Here is a 22,184-nt window from a genome sequence, read left to right on the forward strand (position 1 = left end):
TTTTGTGTGTGAAAATTGACATACTCTATGTGAAAATTCATATATTCTATGGTCTAACCTTCCATCCTTGGGTATACCAACAAGAAAAACCAGGAGACATATATAAAGATGTTCAGAATAGCAAAAATGTATAAATCAACCAACTGTCCATCAACAGCAGAAAAGATAAATCCAATGTAATACATTCATACAATGGAAAGTTATTAAATCATTAAACAGCAGATGGTCTTATAGCGACATGCAACAAAGTGGATGAATCTGAAAAATACAATAGTGAGAAAGTTAAAGCCGGGCACAGTGGCTCATGCCTGTAATCCACTTTGGGAGGCCGAGGCAGGCAGATCACTTGAGGTCAGGAGTTTGAGACCAGCCTGGCCAACATAATTAAACCTGACTCTACTAAAAATACAGAAATTAGCTGAATGTGGTGGCGGGCACCTGTAATCCCAGCTACTCAGGAGGTTGAGGCATGAGAATCACTTGAACTCAGGAGGTAGAGGTTGCAGTGAGCTGAGATCGCACCACTGCACTCCAGCTTGAGTGACAGAGCAAGACCCTATTTCAAAAACAACAAACAAACAAAAAAAGCAAGTTAAGTCCAAGAATTACACACATTAAGCTCTGTTGACAATGTTTAAAACAACTAAAACAAAACAATAAAGTTTTCCAGAATACATATATTTATGATAAAACTAGAAAACACACATATACTTAACAGGAATTGAATAGTAAGCTGAAAACTCAATATCCCGGAGAGTTCGCTCAGCTGAGCAGATGGATGTAAATTACACTCATTTTTGGGTGGTGAGCTGGTGGATGTTCTTTATCTTGTTTTACAAATAGGGTGATGGGGAATGCAGGGACCATGAGGAATGTGTCATGAGCCGTGACGTATGATTAATCCAGTTCTGCACATCTGAGTGGAGGAGGGGTTGTGGGAAACCATCGCAGGTCTTGTGGGACACAGACAGATCTGATGACTTTTCAGATAGAATTGCAGGCTGAGTAGGCAGAGGAATGGAGTAGATATATTATTAGAGTTTGTCATCCAGGGCCTGGCAGGATAATCAGTGTCATGAAGGACAGCACTCCTGCCTGGAGGAATTTTCAGCTTATTCCAGACAAAACAACAATGGAGACACTGAGTCTGAGTTAAACATTACAGCCATGGAGTCTATTGTTTTTATTTTTCTAACGATAAAGTTATTGTAACTCAAATGTCTTTATTTTTTCTATCAAGAAAGTTACGGCAGAGATGAAAATTTGGAAAATAAAGAAAAGGATAAAAAAGAAAATATTATTCCAATACCCAGAGATCATCACTGTCAATCTTTTGGTGCGTTTGCCTCCTGTGGACTGGGATTAGATAAGAACCACTAACTACCCACCCATTGTATATTTTCTGACCAAGGCAACCTAGCAAAACTGTTCAGAGCTTGGTTCTTTGGAGTGAGAAGAACTGAATTTGAATCCCAGCTTTGCACTAACCAGCTCATGGCAAGTCAATAGCCTTCCCTGAACCCCAGCTGGGTCATGGCACTAGTGGGGTTTGAGGATTAACCAAGATGAAACGTGGTGCAATTAGCATTTACAGTGTCTGGCACACAGTCAACCTTCAATGAGAGTTGTGATTTATTATTAAGATGATGTGCCTGGCTTGGGGCAGTGAGGTTCATTTAGTTAAAAGATGGGGAACTCCAAAAAACACCCAAACAGCAGAAGGGATTCTAGGGTTGTGAAGGTGGAAAGGGCTATGTTTTGTTTGATTTGAAGACAACCTGATGGGTGACTTCCAATATGTGAAGAATGAAGGCTGTCTCAGAGGATTTGAGAGCTCAGAAGATAAGCTTAATCCTGCTCTTTCAGCATAATAGAAAGTTTATTTATCCTCCTCCAGTGAGAAAAAAAATACCTTCAACATGAGAAGAGGAAGGGGCAGTGGAGGAAATGATGGGGACAAGCAGTATCATCTTTTGAGCCTTTGTCTTGGCCACAGCAACTCTCTGAGAATAATAATATACTCTATTTCTCCTGCAGTGGGCACTGAACAACAGGAGTATCTAGGTTGAACGCCTCCAAATTTACATTCTAAAAGTGATGGATCATCCTCACTACTGAAGGTTTTATAAAAGGTACAAAGGACCAGAGCGGCTTTGGGCTTCTCAACAGCACCTCTGCAAACAGCAGATAATGGAGCAATGCTTCCAATAGTCTAAGGGGCCATTCTTTCCAAACCTAAATTTGACATCTGGCCAGATGATCAGTGAAGTTCGTAGTGGAATAAGGACACTTTCAAACACACAGGTTCTCAAAAACTTTACCTCCCATGTCAGTGGAAGTTGCGTGCCACCCCAGTGAAGGAGTAAACCAAGAAAGCAAGAGACACTGCACCCAGAAAAGAGAGGATCCAACCAACACGCAGCAGGCAGAGGGGATGATGGTGAAGGAGACCCCACCTCAGCAGCTGAGAAGCAGGTCAGGTCTGGAGAGCAACTGGTTCAGATTGGAGCCAGCCAGAAGGTGCCAGGAAAGATTACTTCAAGCAATGAAATTAGTAGAATAACTGATATGAATATATTGAGAAAATCTTTACTCAGCTAGGGGAGAGTGTAGGGATAAATTAATAATGGTAACAGACTACTAAGCAAAAGGGGAAAAAAAACCAGTTCTTAACACTGGGTAATAGGGAAATTGTAATGAAAGGGAACATTAAGGCCGGGCACAGTCGTTCACACCTGTAATCCCAGCACTTTGGGAGGCCAAGGTGGGTGGATCACCTGAGGTTAGGAGTTCAAGACCAGCCTGGCCCACACAGTAAAACCCCGTCTCTACTAAAAATACCAAAAAAAAAAAAAAAAAAAAAAAAAAAATTAGCTTGGCATGTTGGCATGTTCCTGTAATCCCAGATACTCGGGAGGCTGAGGCAGGAGAGTCGCTTGAACCTGGGAGGTGGAGGTTGCAGTGAGCTGAGGTTGTGCCATTGCACTCCAGCCTGGGCAACAAGAGTGAGATTCTGTCTCAAAAAAAAAGAAAAAAAAAAAGGAAAATTTATAGTAATTTTACTACTTAAAAACAACATAGCAGTGTTATTTATAAAAGCTAAAAAGTGGAAGCAATCCAAATGTCCATCAACTGATGACTGGTAAACAAAATGTGGTGTATTCATACAGTGAAATGTTAGCCTTAAAAAGGAGAAAAATTCTGACGCGTGATATAACAAGGATCAACCTTGAGGACGTTATGCTAAGTGAAACAAGCCAGACACAAAAGCACAAATACTATGTGATTCCACATTCATATGAGGTCCCTGGAGTAGTCAAATGTATTATAGAAACAGAAAGTAGAATGGCGGTTACCAGGGGCGGTTGGAGAATGGGGAGTTCGTGATTTTTGTTTCTGTTTTTTTGTTTTTGAGACAGGGTCTCACTCTGTTACCCAGGCTGGAGTGTAGTCACGGCTCACTGCAACCGCCGCCTCCGGGGCTCAAGTGGTCCTCCCACCTCAGCCTCCCAAGTAGCTGGGACTACAGGTGCACACCTGTATTTCTGTAGAGACAGGGTTTTGCCGTGTCATCCAGGCTGGTCTCGAACTCCTGAGCTCAAGTGATCCACCCGCCTCAGCCTCCCAAAGTGCTGAGATTACAGGTGTGTGCCATCGCGTCTAGCTGGGAGTTAGTGTTTAATGGGGACAGCTTCTATTCGAGATGAAAAAAAGTTCTAGAAGTGGATCGTGGTGATGATTGCACAACAACGTGAATGTCCTTAAGATCACTGAACTGTACACTTACAAATGATTAAAAAGATAAATTGTATGTTATTTATATTTTACTACAATAAAATATCTGTGACGAAAACCCTAAAACACCCTGTAAAGTGCTGTTCAAATGAATTGAATTACTATTATTTTTCTCATAGTGATATCAGATTTTAAAGACCGAGATATTAGTGAGATCCCAATACCTCAATTTGGTAAGGAAAAAGAAATTACCTTTTCCCAACAAAATCACATGTCTTTATTTTTAAAATCTGTGATTAGAAAGGTATACCCTAACAAATAATCCTGTATCTCCATCTTCCAGTGATAACCCCTATGCCTCAATATCACTTTATCTGTCTCTTCTAACATATAATTTTCAGTGTAAAAAACGTCTGACCATACTACATATATGGTTTAAAAATTGCTTTTTAAATAACTTTACAATATATTTCACCTTCTTTCCACATCTATGTTTATATAAACATATTCATTTTTGTAACATTTTTAATAATTCTGGGATCAAGATATATTTTATATTAATGTAAGTTCCTCTTCTAAGGACAAGTCCGTCTGTAGTTAGAGGTTTTCAAAAGCCTCCTTTGTATATTTTCTGTTGTCTCAGAGACATATGAAATACTGATTTTTGTTTTAAGAACACAGAAATTCCAATTTTGGGTCATGAGATTATTTTTTCCTTACTCAGTAAAGCAAAATAAAAACTTGTTTAGAGATGACGGTGACATTTCTCCTGTGTGCCTTGGTGGAAAAGGACTCGGAGTTGCTTTGTTCATTTCCACCTGAAGCCAAACTGCTAAGCAGTTAAAACTCAAGGAGCCGTCAGACAGGTTTAACGAGAGTGAAGTGTGCAGCTCCACACCCACCTTTGCAAGACAGAACTGCTTCACAGGTTTGTTGAAACTGCTGTGGAACTGTGCTATAACTTTTTTCCTATATTGGAAATGCTTCTGTCTCAAGACAGCGTGGTTTAAATGTTTCAGATTAAAATTCTGCAAATTAGTAAAAAATGCACCAATTGAATCAGGTTAAATCTGCTGTCACGTATATTAACTTATTATTGGAGAAGAAACAATCTCTGGGGCTGTTCTGATTTGCGTGACTTTTTCCTGAATCCAGCTCTTGCTGAAGGGAAGCTTTCTCATTTGGAGGTCAATTTATTAAATTGCGAGGAGCTGGTTAAAGAAAGTAGAAGTATCCCAGTTTTCTTAGAGCTTCCTAAGTATGAATGGCTGTGAATTTCTCAAAGTTTCAGGGGGAAACTCTCCTGTTTCTGACATTTGCAGCCCGCCCTTCATTGAGGGCTAAGAAAGGATTGCTGAGAAGATTCTACAAGGAATTGTCTGCATCCCACAGGACTGGATTGTTTTCCTCAATACCATTTGGTGGTGGTTGTAACTCCCGCCACTGAGTGATCGCCACTGCCTCACCCTTTCCTGTTTCCCATCTATAGTGAATGCTATTTGCCATTGATGTGAAAAGTTCTAGGAGAAGGGTGGGTCACTCGCATGGAAAGCTCCAGGACCGGCTGGGTGTGGTGGCTCATGCCTGTAGTTCCAGCACGTAGGTGGCATCGCCTGAGCTCAGGAGTTTGAGACCAGTCGGGACAACATGGCAAAACCCTGTCTCAAAAAAGGAAAAAAAAAAAAAAGCTCCAGGATCTGTACCTTGTCACTTTCAGAGCCTTTTTAAAAAATCAAACGCCACCAGAAAATATTATGCACCTTTAAGAGCAATGCTAACAAGACATTTACACAAGGTTGGAAAATGCTCATGATATTATGTTCAATTAAGAAGGTGAGGCTGGGCATGGTGGCTCACACCTGTAATCCTAGCACTTTGGGAGGCTGAGGCAGGTGGATCACCTGAGGTCAGGAGTTTGAGAGCAGCCTGGCCAACATAGTGAAACCCCGTCTCTACTAAAAATACAAAAATTAGCTGGGAGTGGTGGCGGGAGCCTATAGTCCCAGCCACTAGGGAGGCTGAGGCAGAAGAATCGCTGGAACCTGGGAGGCGGAGGTTGCAGTGAGCCGAGATCACACCACTGCACTCCAGCCATGGTGACAATGCGATACTCTGTCTAAAAAAAAAAAAAAAAAAAAAAAAAAAAAGCTGAATAGAAACTTGTATACTTGTATATAACCTGACATTTGTTGGTTTGGTAAAAAGTTCATTAGGGGAAAAAACTGGAAGGAATCTTCCAAAAATATCTAGCACGATCACCTTGTCTGGTTGGCAATTTTCATTGCTTCTCTCCATTCCCTTCTGCGTTTTCTGAGTATTTTACAGCAAATACACACACTTTTATAAGCAGGAGGAAAAAAAAATCCTAACTCTGGGTACATCCTTCAAAACAAGCCTGTTAATTGATTTGCTGAGTGAGCTCTCAGCTCCAATCTGGGATTTCCCTTTACAGACTTGGGCCTTGGCAAGTAATGCAGGTTCTTTCTCATGGCCTGACTTTTCTTGGCCGGTATAGGATAAGATGAGGAGTTTGAATAGGGTTTCTTCCCTGTGATCTGTGATCTTACCAAGCTTCTGACAAAAAACAAAACCAAACAAAAAAAAACAAAACTAACAAAAACAAAACAAACCAAAAAATCCCCAAACTTTTTTGGACCCTAGATAAGAGTCAGTTGAAACTAAAGATGATTTCCCCCAGCTCCTGCTCTATTTAAATTTCCACAAAGTTAAGTACCTTCCCCCAGCAAAAACAAAAAATCACTGCAAACAGAGAAACTCCCCCGTTCCTGAAGGACACTTAAACCAAGTAAACCAAAGATAGTTTGGGGTTGGTGTACATATTTTACAAACATTTTCCTGTTTTTGAAATGGGCTTTGTCAAACAGCTTTCTTCAATGACAGCTTTAAATCATTTCAACAATTTTAATTAGGAGAGATTAATCTTATTTTTGTGATAATTCAGATCCTAGATTCATTATTTCTGGAGGATTCTAATTTATCCAGACAAATGGAAGAGAAAAGAAGGAGTGAAATATACATATACATTTTATTATTAAGATTTTAATTGTCTGCCATTTTAATAGGCATTTTCTTTTCCTTCACATTATGGTTCCAATCCTAGCTTCTACCTGTAATTTTGATTTATTAATTATCTAGTTTTTATTAAAATACTACTCCTTGGCTGGACACTGTGGCTCATGCCTGTAATCCCAGCACTTTGGGAGGCCAAGGTTGGTGGATTGCTCGGCCCAGGAGTTCCAGACCAGCTTGGGCAACATGGTGAAACCCTGTATCTACAAAAAATACAAAAATTAGTCCAGTGTGGTGGTGTGCACCTATAGTCTCAGCTACTGGGGAGGCTGAGGCAGGAGGATCACTTGAGCTCAGAAGGCAGAGGTTGTAGTGAGCCAAGATCGTGTCACTGCACTCCAGCCTGGGTGACAGAGTGAGACTGTCTCAAACAAAACAAAACAAAATAAAAACCCCAAAACTACTCCTCTGTAAGGCAGAACAGTTATTTTAACTCATGGGCTATAAATCTTCTTGTGACAAAGAGATATCATTTACTAACACAAAGGTATAGAGAGTTCCCATGGGATTTTGAGCAAGTAAACGATTCTTCTTAATCTCACTGAAATCAAAGTGTCTGTTTTCTTTTAAAAATCTGCTCTGAATATGACTGATTCCTCTTTCCTAACTGCAAGGTCATTTCTAAGGTCAGCCGGAGAGAAAGTTGCCTGTCAGTGATCTGTTTCTATCAGCACAAGGGGAGCTATCTATGAGTGGCAGGCAAAAAATAGCTGACCTTAGGTCAGCCAGGGAAGACTCTGCCAGACTTTGAATTCCGATTTTTTAAACAAGTTGTAGGAAAACAAGCTACTTTTAAACCTCTTTGCTGTGCTTCCAAGAGTCTATAAATGTACCTTCATTACAGCATACTTAATGTCGTGTTGTAGTTATTTGTTTTACTACTGCAGACTTTGATATCCTGCAGAAAAAGAGTCATGCCTTATTCATCTTCACGTGTCTAGCATTGAATCTGTTGTGTAACGTCGTAGATGTTCAATAGCTGCTTTTTCAATGAATGCATGTTAAATGTCTCCAAGAGGGAGGTTTACTGATTTACACATGGGATAAAGACAGGAACATTAACAGTTAAAATTTCACATCCAGCAAAGAACTTTTGGCTTAACAGGTAGTACCTTATGGAGCTTTATATGTTTCACAGTGTTCAAGAATGTGCAAGTATTTTATCTCATTTGACCTCACTGTGGATTTGGAAGGTTGGCAGAACAAGTGTTATTTCCATTATAACGCATGAAGAAACTGAGCTCTTGTCCAAGTAAATTGTAGCACTAAGATGATAACTATGGGCAAGTTACCCTAGCTCTTCATTGTGTGATGAGCCAGCCTATATAACTGATGTGTGTGCGTGCATGTGCATGTGTGTGTGTTGAGGTGGGGGGTTTCCATCTGTCGGGCATGTCAATCTATTTATTTTATCCTCTTATCTTTCTTTATCACCCTTAGAGAAAGATAAATGAGAGCAGGCAAGTTTGGTAACTGGAAGCCATTCGTGTTCTTCGGGATGCCTGGAGAAGCCCAGGAAGCAGTAAGATGGGCAAGGAAGCAACGCAGCCAGAGGTGTGATTGGTGATGTGGGCTATTCACCTCCTCCTCTGTTTTGCCTGCAAATTGAACAGTTTTATGAGTCTGGGTGGTGTTTGGGTCTGTGTGGATCCTGGTTCCTATGACCCAAAGGGGCCCCTTGGCTAAGAAGAGCTTTTGTTACCACTGGGGGGTGGTTTATAGATTTTTTTTAAAGGATAATTCTACCGTGCAATTGTGTGGCCTTTTTATTACACATTAGAGAAGAATAATCCCGGATTTTTTTTTTTTTTACTTACATATATTTTATTGTTTCAAAGATAATTTACACTTTTAGCAAAACTATGCATATTGCTTGTCTCCCATAAACAAATGATATAAAGTTGTATGGCATTAATAATCAAGATCTGTACCAAGTAGTGCCAAAAAAAAGTGTACGCATTGAATAAAGCAAACGTATTTTTGTTGGAAGAAACAAAAACAAGTATTAAATTTTCAGGTTTTCAAGCAGTCATGAAACAAATAAAACAATTTTACAAAGTGTAGAAGTTATCATGAAATTATCCTTCCTTTTTTATTATTTTTTGCCTTGAGTATGTAATTGATACTTTATGACATATTAAACTACTTTTTTTTTTTTTTTTTTTTGAGATGGAGTCTTGATCTGTCACCCGGGCTGGAGTACAATGACACGATCTCTGCTCAATACAATCTCCACCTCCCGGATTCAAGCGATACTCGTGTCTCAGCCTCCCAAGTAGCTAGGATTACAGGCGCCTGCCGCCACATCCAGCTAATTTTTGTATTTTTAGTAGAGATGGGGTTTCATCATGTTGGCCAGGCTGGTCTCGAACTCCTGACCTCAGGTGATCTGCCCGCCTTGGCCTCCCAAAGTCCTGGGATTACAGGTGTGAGCCACTGCATGGGCCCCTGAATTTCTTAAATCAAAGTTTTACTATAACATGTTTAAGGGCAGTGACTGGACCCTATTTATCTTTGTATGTTGTAGAGTATTTCCATATCCTAGGTTATAATTATTTGCTGAATAAATGAGATGCACAGAGGGAAAGCATCCTAAATGAAATTTTGTACCTTATGCACTTCCCTCCATGCATGTACTTCTCTCCTCCACCAATGGATATCATGGGCTGTTTGTGCAGAGGCTGACTTCCAGCCATTGATTCTGTTTGAGAAAAACCACTGTCTTGTCTATACATCAGTGTTTGCACAGGTTGAGCATCCCTAATCTGAAAATCTGAAATCCAAAATGCTCCCAAATCCAAACTTTCTGAGCACTGACATGATGACCACAAGTGGTGAATTCCACACCTGACCTCATGTGATGCCTTGTAGTCAAAATGCAGACAAAACTTTGTTTCATGCACAAAATGATCTAAAATATTGTATAAAATTCCCTTCAGGCTATGTGTATAAGGTATATAGAAAACATTAATAACTTTCCTTTTTAGGCTTGAGTTCTATCCCCAAAGATCTTTCATTACGTCTATGCAAATATACCAAAAATCCGAGAAAATCCAGAATCCAAAATATTTCTGGTCCCAAGCATTTTGGATAAGGGGTACTCAATCTGCATAATCATTTAAACACTTGCCCACTTTGCTTTTATTAAAGATTCGAGGAAATTGAGACTACGATGCAAATTATTGGTTGTGCTAACAGTGATAAACTTTCATCTCATTATATGTGTTTACTCCTTGAATTTAAGACGTTCAGCTGTAAAAAGAAAAAGAACAAGACATTTTGTCAAAAATTATGCCTTAAAGGGTCAAGGTGTCATGAGAAATGCTATAATATGACACATTTTAGAAAGTCCCCCCCACTCTCTTTACAACATGAAAATGTAGTTTTTTTGGCCGGGCGCGGTGGCTCAAGCCTGTAATCCCAGCACTTTGGGAGGCCGAGACGGGCGGATCACGAGGTCAGGAGATCAAGACCATCCTGGCTAACACGGTGAAACTCCGTCTCTACTAAAAAATACAAAAAACTAGCCGGGCGAGGTGGCGGGCGCCTGTAGTCCCAGCTACTCGGGAGGCTGAGGCAGGAGAATGGCGTGAACCCGGGAGGCGGAGCTTGCAGTGAGCTGAGATCAGCCACTGCACTCCAGCCTGGGCGGCAGAGCGAGACTCTGTCTCAAAAAAAAAAAAGGAAAATGTAGTTTTTTATTTTTGTTTTCAGTTCATAAACATTTTGGAAACGCATTTTATCAGAAGGTAATTAGCGGCATTGTTTGGAAAGATGAAAAATTTATTAGAAAGATCTTTAAATGGCTTTTACTAAAGCGTCATTTAACAGTTTTCCATATTATAGAAACAGCTTTTCATGGATGGTGTGACTGTGTCTGTATCCAAACCCGGTTCGGTTCGTGGAGCCTACGGTGTAGATAACACTCAGCCTCTTAACTGGGAGTGGCTCTGGAGCAAGTCGCTGGAATGTTCAAGCTCCGCGTCACTCATCGGTACCAAGCTGATCTCTGTCTAGGGTTCTTTGCCACCCTCAGGCTCAAGTCCCAGGAGGCCTCCGCCGCTGACTTGGGTGAACAGCTCTGAGTTCCGGAGAGGGTTGGGTCTGCGGAGAAGGGAGCGAGAGACAAGCATCCGCAAGGTTCTGGTACAAAATTTGGAAACTGGACCTGGAGTTGAAATCTTTACTCCTCGTTTAAAAAGAGCATCAAAAGGGAAAAGATAAAATAAATTGGAACCTATATTTTTATGTTATCCCATGAAAAAATAGCTGTAGTGTTTTCCTCTTTATGCCAAAGAAATTAATATTTACGGGGAAGACTTTTCCAGGAAGTCGTGGTTTTCTGTAAAAAAAGGTTTTACACATCAGAAATCGGACTTCTGAGGCAATTTCCTGAATTCCTGGAATAAAACAAAACAGAACAAGCCCCCAAACAAAACTCTATCATCTAAAACGTTCCCTCCTCACTGTGGTTCTAGTCAATGCGTGGTAGGTAGCGTTTCCAGTGATGAACAAAAGTAAATATTTGACCAGTAACTCTCCAATCGAGAGGCCCCTCCATTCCAGCTATCTGCGCCCGGGGACCAAGGAAATCCTCAAAAGCCGGGCCAAGCATTCCCCGCCCGAGCGGCCCCAGCGCAGAGCGCAGCGGCCCCCGCAAGCGCAAGTCCTCCTCGCGGTGGCCGCGCCCAGGGCGCTCGGGTCGCGGGGACCCCGCCCCGCCCGGCGTTACTCAGGCCTCGGTGGCGCAGGGCGGAGCCGCGGGCGGCGGGCGGCGGGCGGCGGGCGCAGGTGGGGAGGGGCGGTCGGAGCGCGTCGGTGACACCCGCGGGGGGGCGGGGAAGGCGCGGCGGCCGCACCCCGCCCTGGGAAGAAACCGGCCAGGTGTGGCCTCGGCGCCCGGTGCCAGCGGGGAGGAGACTCGCGCCGCCGCCGACCAACACCAACACCCAGCCCCGACGCAGCTCCTCTGCGCCCTTGCAGCCCTTCGAGCCACAGCTCTTCCTCCCGCTCCTGCCCCCGGCCCGTCGCCGTCTCCGCGCTCGCAGCGGCCTCGGGAGGGCCCAGGTAGCGAGCGGCGACCTCGCTAGCCCCCCGCACTCCCGCCCGGTTCCCCGGCCGTCCGCCTGTCCTTGGCCCCCTCTGCCTTCTCCGCGCCGGCCCGCCTCGCTTATGCCTCGGCGCTGAGCCGCTCTCCCGATTGCCCGCCGACATGAGCTGCAACGGAGGCTCCCACCCGCGGATCAACACTCTGGGCCGCATGACCCGCGCCGAATCTGGCCCGGACCTGCGCTACGAGATGACCAGCGGCGGCGGGGGCACCAGCAGGATCTACTACTCGCGGCGCGGCGTGATCACCGACCAGAACTCGGACGGCTACTGGTGGGTACCTGCCCGGAGAGCGCGGGCTGCGGGGCGCGCGGGACGAGGAGGGACCTTCCTCCTCTGGGCGACGGGGAGACTCGAGTCCCGAAGGTGGAAAGGTTTTTTGCCCCAGGTCCCGAAAGAGCTTCCCGGCCGCGCTGGGAGCAGGACCCGGGTGTCCTGACGCGTGCAGGGACAGGTTGGCCCTGTCCTGAGAGCGGGGACTCGGTCCTACCTTTCTCCCCTCCCGCGAGCCCGGGCGGGTGGTCAGAGGGGGCGTCGGGCCAGCGCGGGGCTGTCCCCTGCCTGCCGGACTCGGCTGCAGTCGCCTTTGTCCCAGCCGGCGAATGGGAGGTCAGGGGAGGTGGGCCTGCGACCACAAAACCCAACCTCTCCAACCGTAATCAATGTAAAAGAGGAAAGGAGCGGGGCCCCGGCACTATCTGGTGGCCGAGTGGTGCTCGGGGCTCCGCGGTCTTTACCCGCTCACCCCCAATCCCCGGTAACCCCGAGACCACGACTGCGGCGGTTCTTGGACTCCTCGGCCACCCGAGGACGTTTGTATGAAGGCTGCACGTCCGGGCGGCGCGGGGTCCTGTCCCGAGGAGGCCCCGCTTCGGCTTCCCCTGTCCCGCAAACGAAACTTGCCCGCCGGGGTGGCTGCCGGGCCCGGCGCTCAAAGTTCGGCGGGGACTTGCCTGTTCCCCTCGGTCGTCCGCGCCGCAGCCCGGCGGGCGAGCGCACCTGTGGCCCTGCCTCTGAGCCTTTTGTTTCCTCCTTTTTAAAAACACCGGATGAAAGACCCCAGTGTGCCTTAGATCGCAGAGCGCCAGCCGCGCGTCTGCTTTGATCCAGAATGTGTGGGCAGGGGAGTGTAGGGGGGAGGACGACGCTGGGGGCCCGCCCTGGCCCAGGTGCCCCGGGAAGACCCCCCGCTGAGAGGGTCAGCTTCTCCGGATCCTCGCGGAAACAGACCGAGGGCGTCGTTTGGGTGGGTGGGGAGAGACCCTGTCCCAGGTCTCGGGAGCTGGACTCTAGATGCCCACGTGAGCGATGCGCGTTTTGCAGCCCGCACCACCTCCCCGCCCCCTGCTAGTTCTTCCCACGTTGGGCTTTTGGGAAAGAGGCTGAGCGTCGGGACGTTATTTACCAGGCGTTGTGGCCCTAGGCCTGGGAGGAGCAACCTCAATGCGCTCCAGGGCAGTTTTGTTTTGCAAGCAGTTTTGAAGGCAGGGACTACTCGAGTTGCAACCTGTTTGCTGCTTGGATTCATTTATTTCTGGAGCATCCTGAAAATCTATTTCACCTGTTTTTTTTTAAATTTATTTTTATTTTTATTTTTTTGAGTTAGCAAAGAATTGTCTCAATCTTGGGAGTTCTTTGTTTCCTGAACAAAATGTGTCTGGGGATTTCCAGGGAAAATGTGCCAAGCAATAGGAGGAATGAAAAGTTGGGTTTTCATTACATTTGTTTTAAAATTTTGCCAGCCATTTAAATCTGAAATTTAAATTTTCTCTCGCAGTCCTCCAGGATTTGAGACGCACATCTATCCTTTAAATGTGCGGGTTACACATAGTTTAAATCCAAGTCAGAATGGAATGTGAAGGATTCTTTAGCAGCTCTTTTTGGCATTTTTATGAACCAAGTATTTATTTTGATTATTATTTGTAACTATGCTTTTGCTAGCCTGGATCTTATCTTTTAAATAGACAATAATCAGTATTATTAATCGAATATTTCACTCCCTTGGTTTCTTATACCTTTTGTAGAGAAGTAAAACTTTAATAAATTAATTGGTTAATGAACTGCATCAAGATACATGTTTTGTTAGGATTCCTCACTGAAACATTTAATTTTGGGCAGGCTCCATGTTTTCTCATCGTGTAGTATCATTTCTTGTGTTCTGTTTTTCCAACTTAAAGCCTACTTATAAAACTTATCAAGTCTCCCATCTCTGGGAAGGGGAAAGAGACCCAAGTGAAAAATTACCTGACTTTGAGGAAGGATGTTTTCTCTCCTCATTAATGTTGCTCTGCCTGGCAGCAGGGCGTCAGGCTCAGGGCTTGAGTTGGGAGGCGGTCATTCTTTCTGGGGATCCTGGCAATGGAGTTTCCTCCCAAGCCTGTCCCAGCCTGCAATGGTGCTACTGACTACAAAATCGCCCACAAATGCTGACTGCTGCGTTTTCAAATAATAGCGACTGGCTGAAGACAGGGCATGTCGCAGTTTTTCTGGTGGCATTCTGGTTTTGTGTGGAGGGATATGTTTGGCCGTGGCATGCACTTTGTAGAAGCAGGGTGCCCTCTATGCCCAAGGGAGCCACTGCCCTCTGCTAAGTGAATAATGATTAAATTTCATAAGTATTTTTCTGACCCGAAGATTTTCTAAATAAAGGTTTTTGTGGTTTTCTTCTTTTCTTTCTTTCTTTTTTTTTAAGCTCCAAAACTAGTATAAAAACTATTGGTTGACTTTAAACTCATTTATTTCAAAAACTGCTATTTATGGCTGAAGTATTAATAGATTGGTGATTTTCGAGCTGAGTGTTTTGTATTTAGCCCTTCCCTAAATAAAGTAATTTGAATGTGTAGAGGGCCCAACTCTTAGTTTTCCTTTGAAAATGACTTTAAAACAGCTCTCTCCCTCTCTCTGTCCTTTCCACGAACAGCACTTACCCATTTTTAGGACAGTATTAGATCTCACTGTATCGTAATCTCCTTTTTTTCCCCTACCACCCGCCTGTTCTTTGTGTCTTTATTTTAGATTGAATTGAATCTGCAGCTACTTAATTTTGTTAACATTTGGTAAATGTTACAACCTTGATAATGAAATAATAGACATGTACATGTCTTGAAATGTAAATTTTGGATTCTTCTTGGATAGGATGTTATATTAATACTGTTTTCAATTACAGCAGAATTACTCTAGTCTTATTCCTGTCATTAAAACAAATTACAAATCTGTAGTGAAATTTGTTATCAAAGTAACAAAGCCTCACAGTTAGATCTTTCACCCATCAAAGGGTGGATTTGTGGGAGGATTAAAAGCAGAAAATAGTCATTAAGCTTCAGAAATATGTGGTTATAATATTAATGCTTATTTTTCTTCAGATCTCATTATTTCAAAACTGAGATACATGTGATCATTATTTCATAAACATTTTAAAGTTAGTCTTAAATTAGGTTTTAAGAGAAGCTTATTTCTTACCATGAGACAAACAGGTCCATTTGCCTGAATTTTAGAGCAGGGGGCCCCTAAGGATCACTTAGCCTAGGCAGAAACCCCACATGCACACTTTAGAGACAGGAAGCTGAGGACGTGCCCAAGATCCCAGAATCCACTTATGGCTGGGTTGGCCTGAGGACCCAAGGATCCTCACCTTGGTTTTCCCTGTGCCTTCACAGCCTGACTTTTAGAATGGACAGGCCTGTAATTACACCATGAAAGTATCTCACATTCCATTAAGTCCTTCATTCAGCAAGTGTTTACTGAGCATCGGCTGCACTCTGTGTTGTGTCAGGGGAGATTGAGATGGAAATCTATAGTCTTGAAAGGAGCGTAGGCCCTTCCAAGGATAAGTACACGAAGACTAGCACACAAAAGCGGAATGCCCAGGAGGGGTGTACATGACTTCAGAGACATCACAAGGAGGTGAGAGAACATCTGTCGTGGGGGCACTGGGAAGACTTTATAAGGGAAGTGATGTCGAACTGGACTTTGGAGGATTTCAGCTGCGTCAAGATGGGTGGGCAGAGAGCCTTCCGGGGGAGAGAAGAGCTTGAGAAAAGTCTGCAAAGCCTGTGGAGTGATCTCCTTTTTGAGCATTCGCTCTGAGCAGGGAGGCAGTAAGGTGAAAGGAGGAAGCATCCTCTTTGACCAAGGCATTCGAAACCTTGAATGCCCTGGAGAGGGATTTGGATAGGCAGAGGGAAGCTGGTGCAGGTTTTCACTGAAGCCATTGAAAGTCTCTTCCATTGGAGGAGCAGGGAAGTTAGACGATCATAACTGAGCTTCTGGACTGTTTAGGCATTGGCTTAAGGAAGCCATTGCACCAGTGAAGGAGGGAGGGAATGAAAGTCTGAACCAGGGTGAGGGCGGTGGATGGGAAAGTAGGTATTGCCAAGGTGGAGTGACAGCTTCAGCTAAGAATTGGATGCGACAGGCAAGGGAGAGTCTGAGAAAACAGGCCCAGAGCTCGAGTGACTCATAGCATAGATAGTCTAAACGCTTTTCTGGGAAACGATTGCAAAGCAAGATCTAGTTTAGCTTAGTATATGGCAGGTAACATTTACATGATTATTAAATTTAACTTGTATATTTTATAAAAATATCAGGTCTGTGGTTAATAATAGTTACCATTACCCGGCAAACACACGGTGATGTGCCTGGTATAGTATGTTTGTTATCTCAAGCCTCATAACAAACTTCCCAGTTTACAGATGGGAAACTGAGGTTAAAATATTTAAATGACTTGCCTAAGGTCACACAACTAGTTAAGTGGTTAAGCTAGATTTGAATCCAGTATACCACAAGGACCCAAGAGAAGATTAAACCTGCAGTGTGAGAATTTACCTTTTCTACTTGCAAACCCTTTTCGATCTGAGTTATTACTTATTTGGATCTGTTGAATTCCTCAGCCTGCATTCCTGTGAAATATTTCATAATCATTGTATTCTTTCATTAATACTCTTGTAGAGTTTCTATCTGCTTAGGAAAAAAGAAACTCAAGTTGATTCTACATTAAGCCAACTAATTGTTAGTCAGATCTATTTAATGGGACAATACAGCTTCCAACAGTCATTTTTTTTCTCTAAATATGGGCATAATTTCATTGTTCAGGTAATGGAAATGTCTTGGAAAGGGGAAAACTGCTGATGCCCCTGATGCCTCATGCTGACTTCTCAGGGTGGAGCAAAGGAGGGCTTGGGTGTGAGACTTGGGGAGTGTGTCTTGACTCTCAGCTAACCAGTCTTTCCAGACCAGGAGGTTCTAGAAGGAGTGGTTTCAGTCTGGAGGCCTTGTTGCTGCAGCTGGGAGCAGTGCCACACCCCTTGATTTTCTCCATCTCCCTCCTGCTGGGCTGGTCCCAGTGGCACTGCCACTTGAAAACGTTCAGGTGTGGTTCTGAATTTGAAGCCATGGCCCCACAGATCCCAAGACTCAGACATGAGCTGCTCATTTGGGGTGACATCTTGTAAAATACTAGTGCAGTCCAATAATGTATGCCTCGCCACCGACACCTTGGGCTGGAAGGGCTCATGAATGTGAAATCCACATTTCATGAAAATGAAGACAGTTTAGTGAGAAGCTGCAGCAAACAGATCTAAGGTTCTGCTTGGAATTACATTTTGTTTGTTTGTTTTGAGATGGGGTCTTGCTCTGTGGCTCAGGCTATAGTGCAGTGGCATGATCATAGCTCACTGCAGTCTTGACCACTCAGGTTCAAGTGACTCTCCCACCTCAGCCTCTCGAGTAGCTAGGACCACAGGCATGCGCCACCATACCCAACTAATTAAAAAAAATTTTTTTTTTGTAGAGACAAGATCTCACTATCTTGCCCAGGCTGGTCTTAAACTCCTGGGCTCAAGCAATCCTCCCACCTTGGCCTCCTAAAGTACTGGAATTACAGGCAAGAGCCAGTGCACCTGGCCTTTGAATTTTCTTACCCTCAATAAGTTTCTTTCGTGCTGTTAAAGTGTATCACTCTCTATGAATTGTCTCAGTTATATTTGAGTCTTGTAAGGAACCTTAGGAACTCCTGAAAATACCTCACACTTAATACCCAATCCATTACTTCCTTCTCCTCTTTCTCTTTTTTTTCTTTTCACCCCACCCCCATTTTGCTGTGGGACATCCTTAAAGTTGTGGACTGGGGCAAAGACAAAACACAAAAATGAAATTTCAGCTGGGTGTGGTGGCTCATGCCTGTAATCCAACGCTTTGGGAGGCCGAGGCAGGTGGATCACAAGGTTAGGAGTTCCAGACCAGCCTGGCCAATATGGTGAAACCCTGTCTCTACTAAAAATACAAAAATTAGCCGGGCATGGTGGTGTGCTCCTGTAGTCCCAACTGCTCAGGAGTCTGAGGCAGGAGAATCGCTTGAACCCGGGAGGCGGAGGTTGCAGTGAGCTGAGATCGTGCCACTGCACTCCAGCCTGGTGACAGAGTGAGACTCCATGAAAAAAAAAAAAAAAGAAAGAAATTTCAGAACCATAACAACAGCAGCAGCCTCCGCAAGTAAAAGCTATCTCTGCCTCTGCAGTGCCCCCCTGAGCCTCACCTCAGCCCCAGGATGGGGGCGTTCTACCTGTCCTAGAGGCAGAAGCTCCAGGCACTGCCAGTGGATGTCACTTTAAGTTGCTCAAGGTCACAGGCTGTATAACTGGAAGTGGCTGAGCTGGGCGTGGACTCCAACTGTGCCCTACTTCAAAGCCCTTCTGAAGTTAATGATATGTGATCAGTTTTCCACTACCCCGCAAACACAATCTGCCAAACACTCAGTGTGAAAATCAAGAAAACCGCTTGGAAAAGAAGCAGAACTTTTATTAGAGAACTGTTTCTGTAGCTCCTGGGCGAAGACAAAATGCAGGATCAAAGGAAGCTGCCTTTCTAAAATCTATAGAGAAAAACATCCACCATGTTTGTTCACTGCTGGAGTGGGAGTGGGGAGGGGACAGCTGTGCTCTCTGGTTGAGCTTTGAAATCAGGGTAATGCGATGAGCCAAAATATCTTCAGATCGGTCTTTTGTTTGCCTTGTTTCTCTTCCACTTTACTAAGCCAAACAAACATGCATTAAGTACCTTTTGTGTGCAGAACCTTATGTTGTTAGGTTAAGTGTTTGCAGGAGTCCAAGATGACTAAGATGTGGGACTTTGCTCTCCAGGAGCACGTAGCCAGGTGTGTATAAACTAATGCAAGAGAGGAGAGGATGCATAGGTGTGATATGGAAAGCTCCATGCAGAAGGCTGTAACTTTTGAAGTTTTGAACTTTTGAAGGATGGCTAACACGGCATTTCAGCTGATGTATATATAGGGTGTTTAATGAATTTTTTTTTCTTGAGACGGAGTTTCGCTCTTGTTGCCCAGGCTGGAGTGTAGTGGTGCAGCCTTGGCTCACTGCAACCTTTTTTTTTTTTTTTTTTGAGACGGAGTCTTGCTCTGTTGCCCAGGCTGGAGTGCAGTGGCCGGATCTCAGCTCACTGCAAGCTCCGCCTCCCGGGTTCACGCCATTCTCCTGCCTCAGCCTCCCGAGTAGCTGGGACTACTGGCGCCCGCCACCTCGCCCGGCTTGTTTTTTGTAGTTTTAGTAGAGACGGGGTTTCACTGTGTTCACCAGGATGGTCTCGATCTCCTGACCTCGTGATCCGCCCGTCTCGGCCTCCCAAAGTGCTGGGATTACAGGCTTGAGCCACCGCGCCCGGCCCCACTGCAACCTTTGTCTCCCAGGTTCAACCATCTCCTCTCGACCTCCCATCTCAGCCTCCCAAGTAGCTGGGACTTACAGGCGTGTGTCATCACACCCAGCTAAGTTTTATATTTTTTTTTTGTAGAGATGGGGTTTTGCCATGTTGCCCAGGCTGATCTTAAACTCCTGGGTTCAAGCAATCAGGCCGCCTCTGCCTCCCAAAGTGCTGGGATTACAGGCATGAGCCGCGGCGCCCAACCTTATCTTGTATTTTTAAAAATAATATTTTTGGGAACACATGTAAAGCTAATGCCTTAGGACAGCTAGTTTTGGACTCCTATTTTTAAAGAAAAACTTTTTTCGAAGGTAGTAAAATAAAACCTTGGTAATACTGTTCACACATTCATGTGGCCCGTCTTTGGATTAGAATGCAGAACTTGTTTTCTTTTTAACCGCCGGTGAAGGGCTCTCTGTGCAAATATTTGGAACCCTATCTTGTTTAAACAAGTTTTAGCATGAACTTTAAAAAAAATATGTACAGGTAGGTTCTTTGTAGTCTGACTCATTTATCTCTCAGAAGAGTTAAAAACTTTTAAGGATGAGTTATTTTTTTAAAGGGCACCTATTACTTTGGTTTAAAGAAGTCAATATTCTTTTGATAAATTTGACCCAAATGAGTTATTTTCTTTTTCTTTTCTTTTAAAGGAAAGTACATGACATCTGCCATCTTCTGGGCCACCGAAATGGGATTTAAAAATTGAACTTCATGGCTTGTTACTTTAATTCGTAACATGATTTGAAAATCTCTCAACCCCTAACACCCATGTGTAGCAGTATTAAAAATTTCTTTGAGGCTAGGGGTTTAAAAAAATGTTTATACACTTGTTAGTAAGTACATCATTTTAAAATTATTTATTTATACATAATAGAATTTTGCCTTTTCCCAAACTGTACTATATGAATTAAATTTAATTCAATTGCCATGAATATATTTATTTACCATGAACTTAACATAGACATTTGTATTATTTTCAGTAAGGAAGAATGACTTTGGTGGTTTCCTAAAATTGAGTTACAGAATGAATGAGGTAAAGAAATCTTACATACCATTTAGCCCAACAGATGGAGATAGAAATTTCTGAGATTAAAAAAAATCTAAAATTATGTGGTCAATTAAAAAAAAAAAAAAATATATATAATCTGACTTAGAAAAGTTTGAATTACAGCTTTTAAAAACATGCTTTTCCTGGCTGGGTGCGGTGGCTCACATTTGTAATCCCAGCACTTTGGGAGGCCAAGGTGGGCAGATCACTTGAGGTCAGGAGTTTGAGACCAGTCTGGCCAAAATTTGGTGAAACCTTGTCTCTACTAAAAATACAAAAATTAGCTTTGCGCGGTGGCAGTGTGCCTGTAATCCTAGATATGTGGGACACTGAGGCAGAAGAATCACTTGAACCCAGGAGGTGGAGGTTGCAATGAACTGAGATTGTCCCACGGCACTCCAACCTGGGCGACAGAGTGAGACTCCTCAAAAAAAAAAAAAAAAAAAAAAAAAAATAGGCATGTTTCCTGAAGCAAGCTCTCCTGGCTCTTGTGCTGAAGAATCCAGTGCTACACATACAGCTGGTGTCTGTCTGACATCAGCCTGACTTGATGGGTCGAAATCCTTTCCCCAAACTTCTTCCCTGATTAAGTACAGCGAGTTCTGTGTGGATTCTTCACTGGGCTAAGACAAGCAAACTGACCTGTCAAGGTGGATTCCCTATACCTTAGTTGGCCTGAGTCTCCCTCTGTCTTGTTTTGATGGGCTGAGTCATTCACGAGGTGTATACCTAGTTCCCTTTCTCGCCTCAGTCTGTTTCCTAAGGGAATTCTTGGCCACACCTAAGACTGAAGTTGGATTCTTACAGATGAAAGATAGAAGTAGACCTTGTTTTAAGGATCAGATGCAGTCTTGAAAAGTTGTGTATATGATGAAATTTGGTTAAGCAGATCACACTTCCCAATAGACAAATAGTGATATCAAAGATTCTTTATTTCATTGTTCCAACACTTTAGCTTTTTATTTTTTCAACCCTTTAAAGGATTAGATTTTTGTGCATTCCCCATTCCTATGCAGTTGTTAAATTATTTACTAACATGCCATGCAAAACATTTAAATGTTTTAGTGGATATCAGGAACATATGAGACAGGGCGCAGTGGCTCACACCTGTAATCCTAACACTTTGGGCGGCCGAGGCGGGCAGATCATTTGAGGTCAGGAGTTTGAGACCAGCCTGACCAACATGGTGAAACCCCATCTCTACTAAAAATACAAAAAAAATAGCTGGGTGTGGTGGTGCATGCTTGTAGTCCCAGCTACTCGGGAAGCTGAGGCAGGATAATCACTTGAACCTGGGAAGCGGAGGTTGAAGTGAGCCGAGATCGCACCACTGCACTCCAGCCTGGGTGAGAGAGCAAGACTCCATCTCGGGGTGGGGGGGGGGGAGAAGAACATATGGAAATCCTTTAGAAAAGCACGAAGAATTTATTTGGTATTATTAGCAGCATATGAAGTTACCTGTTTTTTTTTGTTTGTTTTTTTTAAGTTC

At 43.7% G+C, this 22,184-nt stretch overlaps 1 protein-coding gene across 3 annotated transcripts in view; it reads left to right on the plus strand.

The window, feature by feature from the left end:
• Positions 1–11,548: 11,548 nt before the first annotated feature.
• Positions 11,549–22,184, plus strand: part of DSP (desmoplakin) — a 45,907-nt gene continuing 35,271 nt past the window's right edge. For 2 of the 3 annotated variants that reach the window (XM_025381672.1, XM_025381673.1), the window contains exon 1: positions 11,696–12,207. In XM_025381672.1, the coding sequence (XP_025237457.1) occupies positions 12,038–12,207 (170 nt within the window). In that variant the 5' untranslated portion in view covers positions 11,696–12,037. Of the gene's footprint in view, positions 12,208–22,184 lie in introns of all 3 variants that reach the window. The other variant, XM_025381671.1, reaches the window with a different exon arrangement.

The sequence above is a fragment of the Theropithecus gelada genome, chromosome 4 (assembly GCF_003255815.1).
Source record: "Theropithecus gelada isolate Dixy chromosome 4, Tgel_1.0, whole genome shotgun sequence".
Classification (NCBI taxonomy): domain Eukaryota; kingdom Metazoa; phylum Chordata; class Mammalia; order Primates; family Cercopithecidae; genus Theropithecus; species Theropithecus gelada.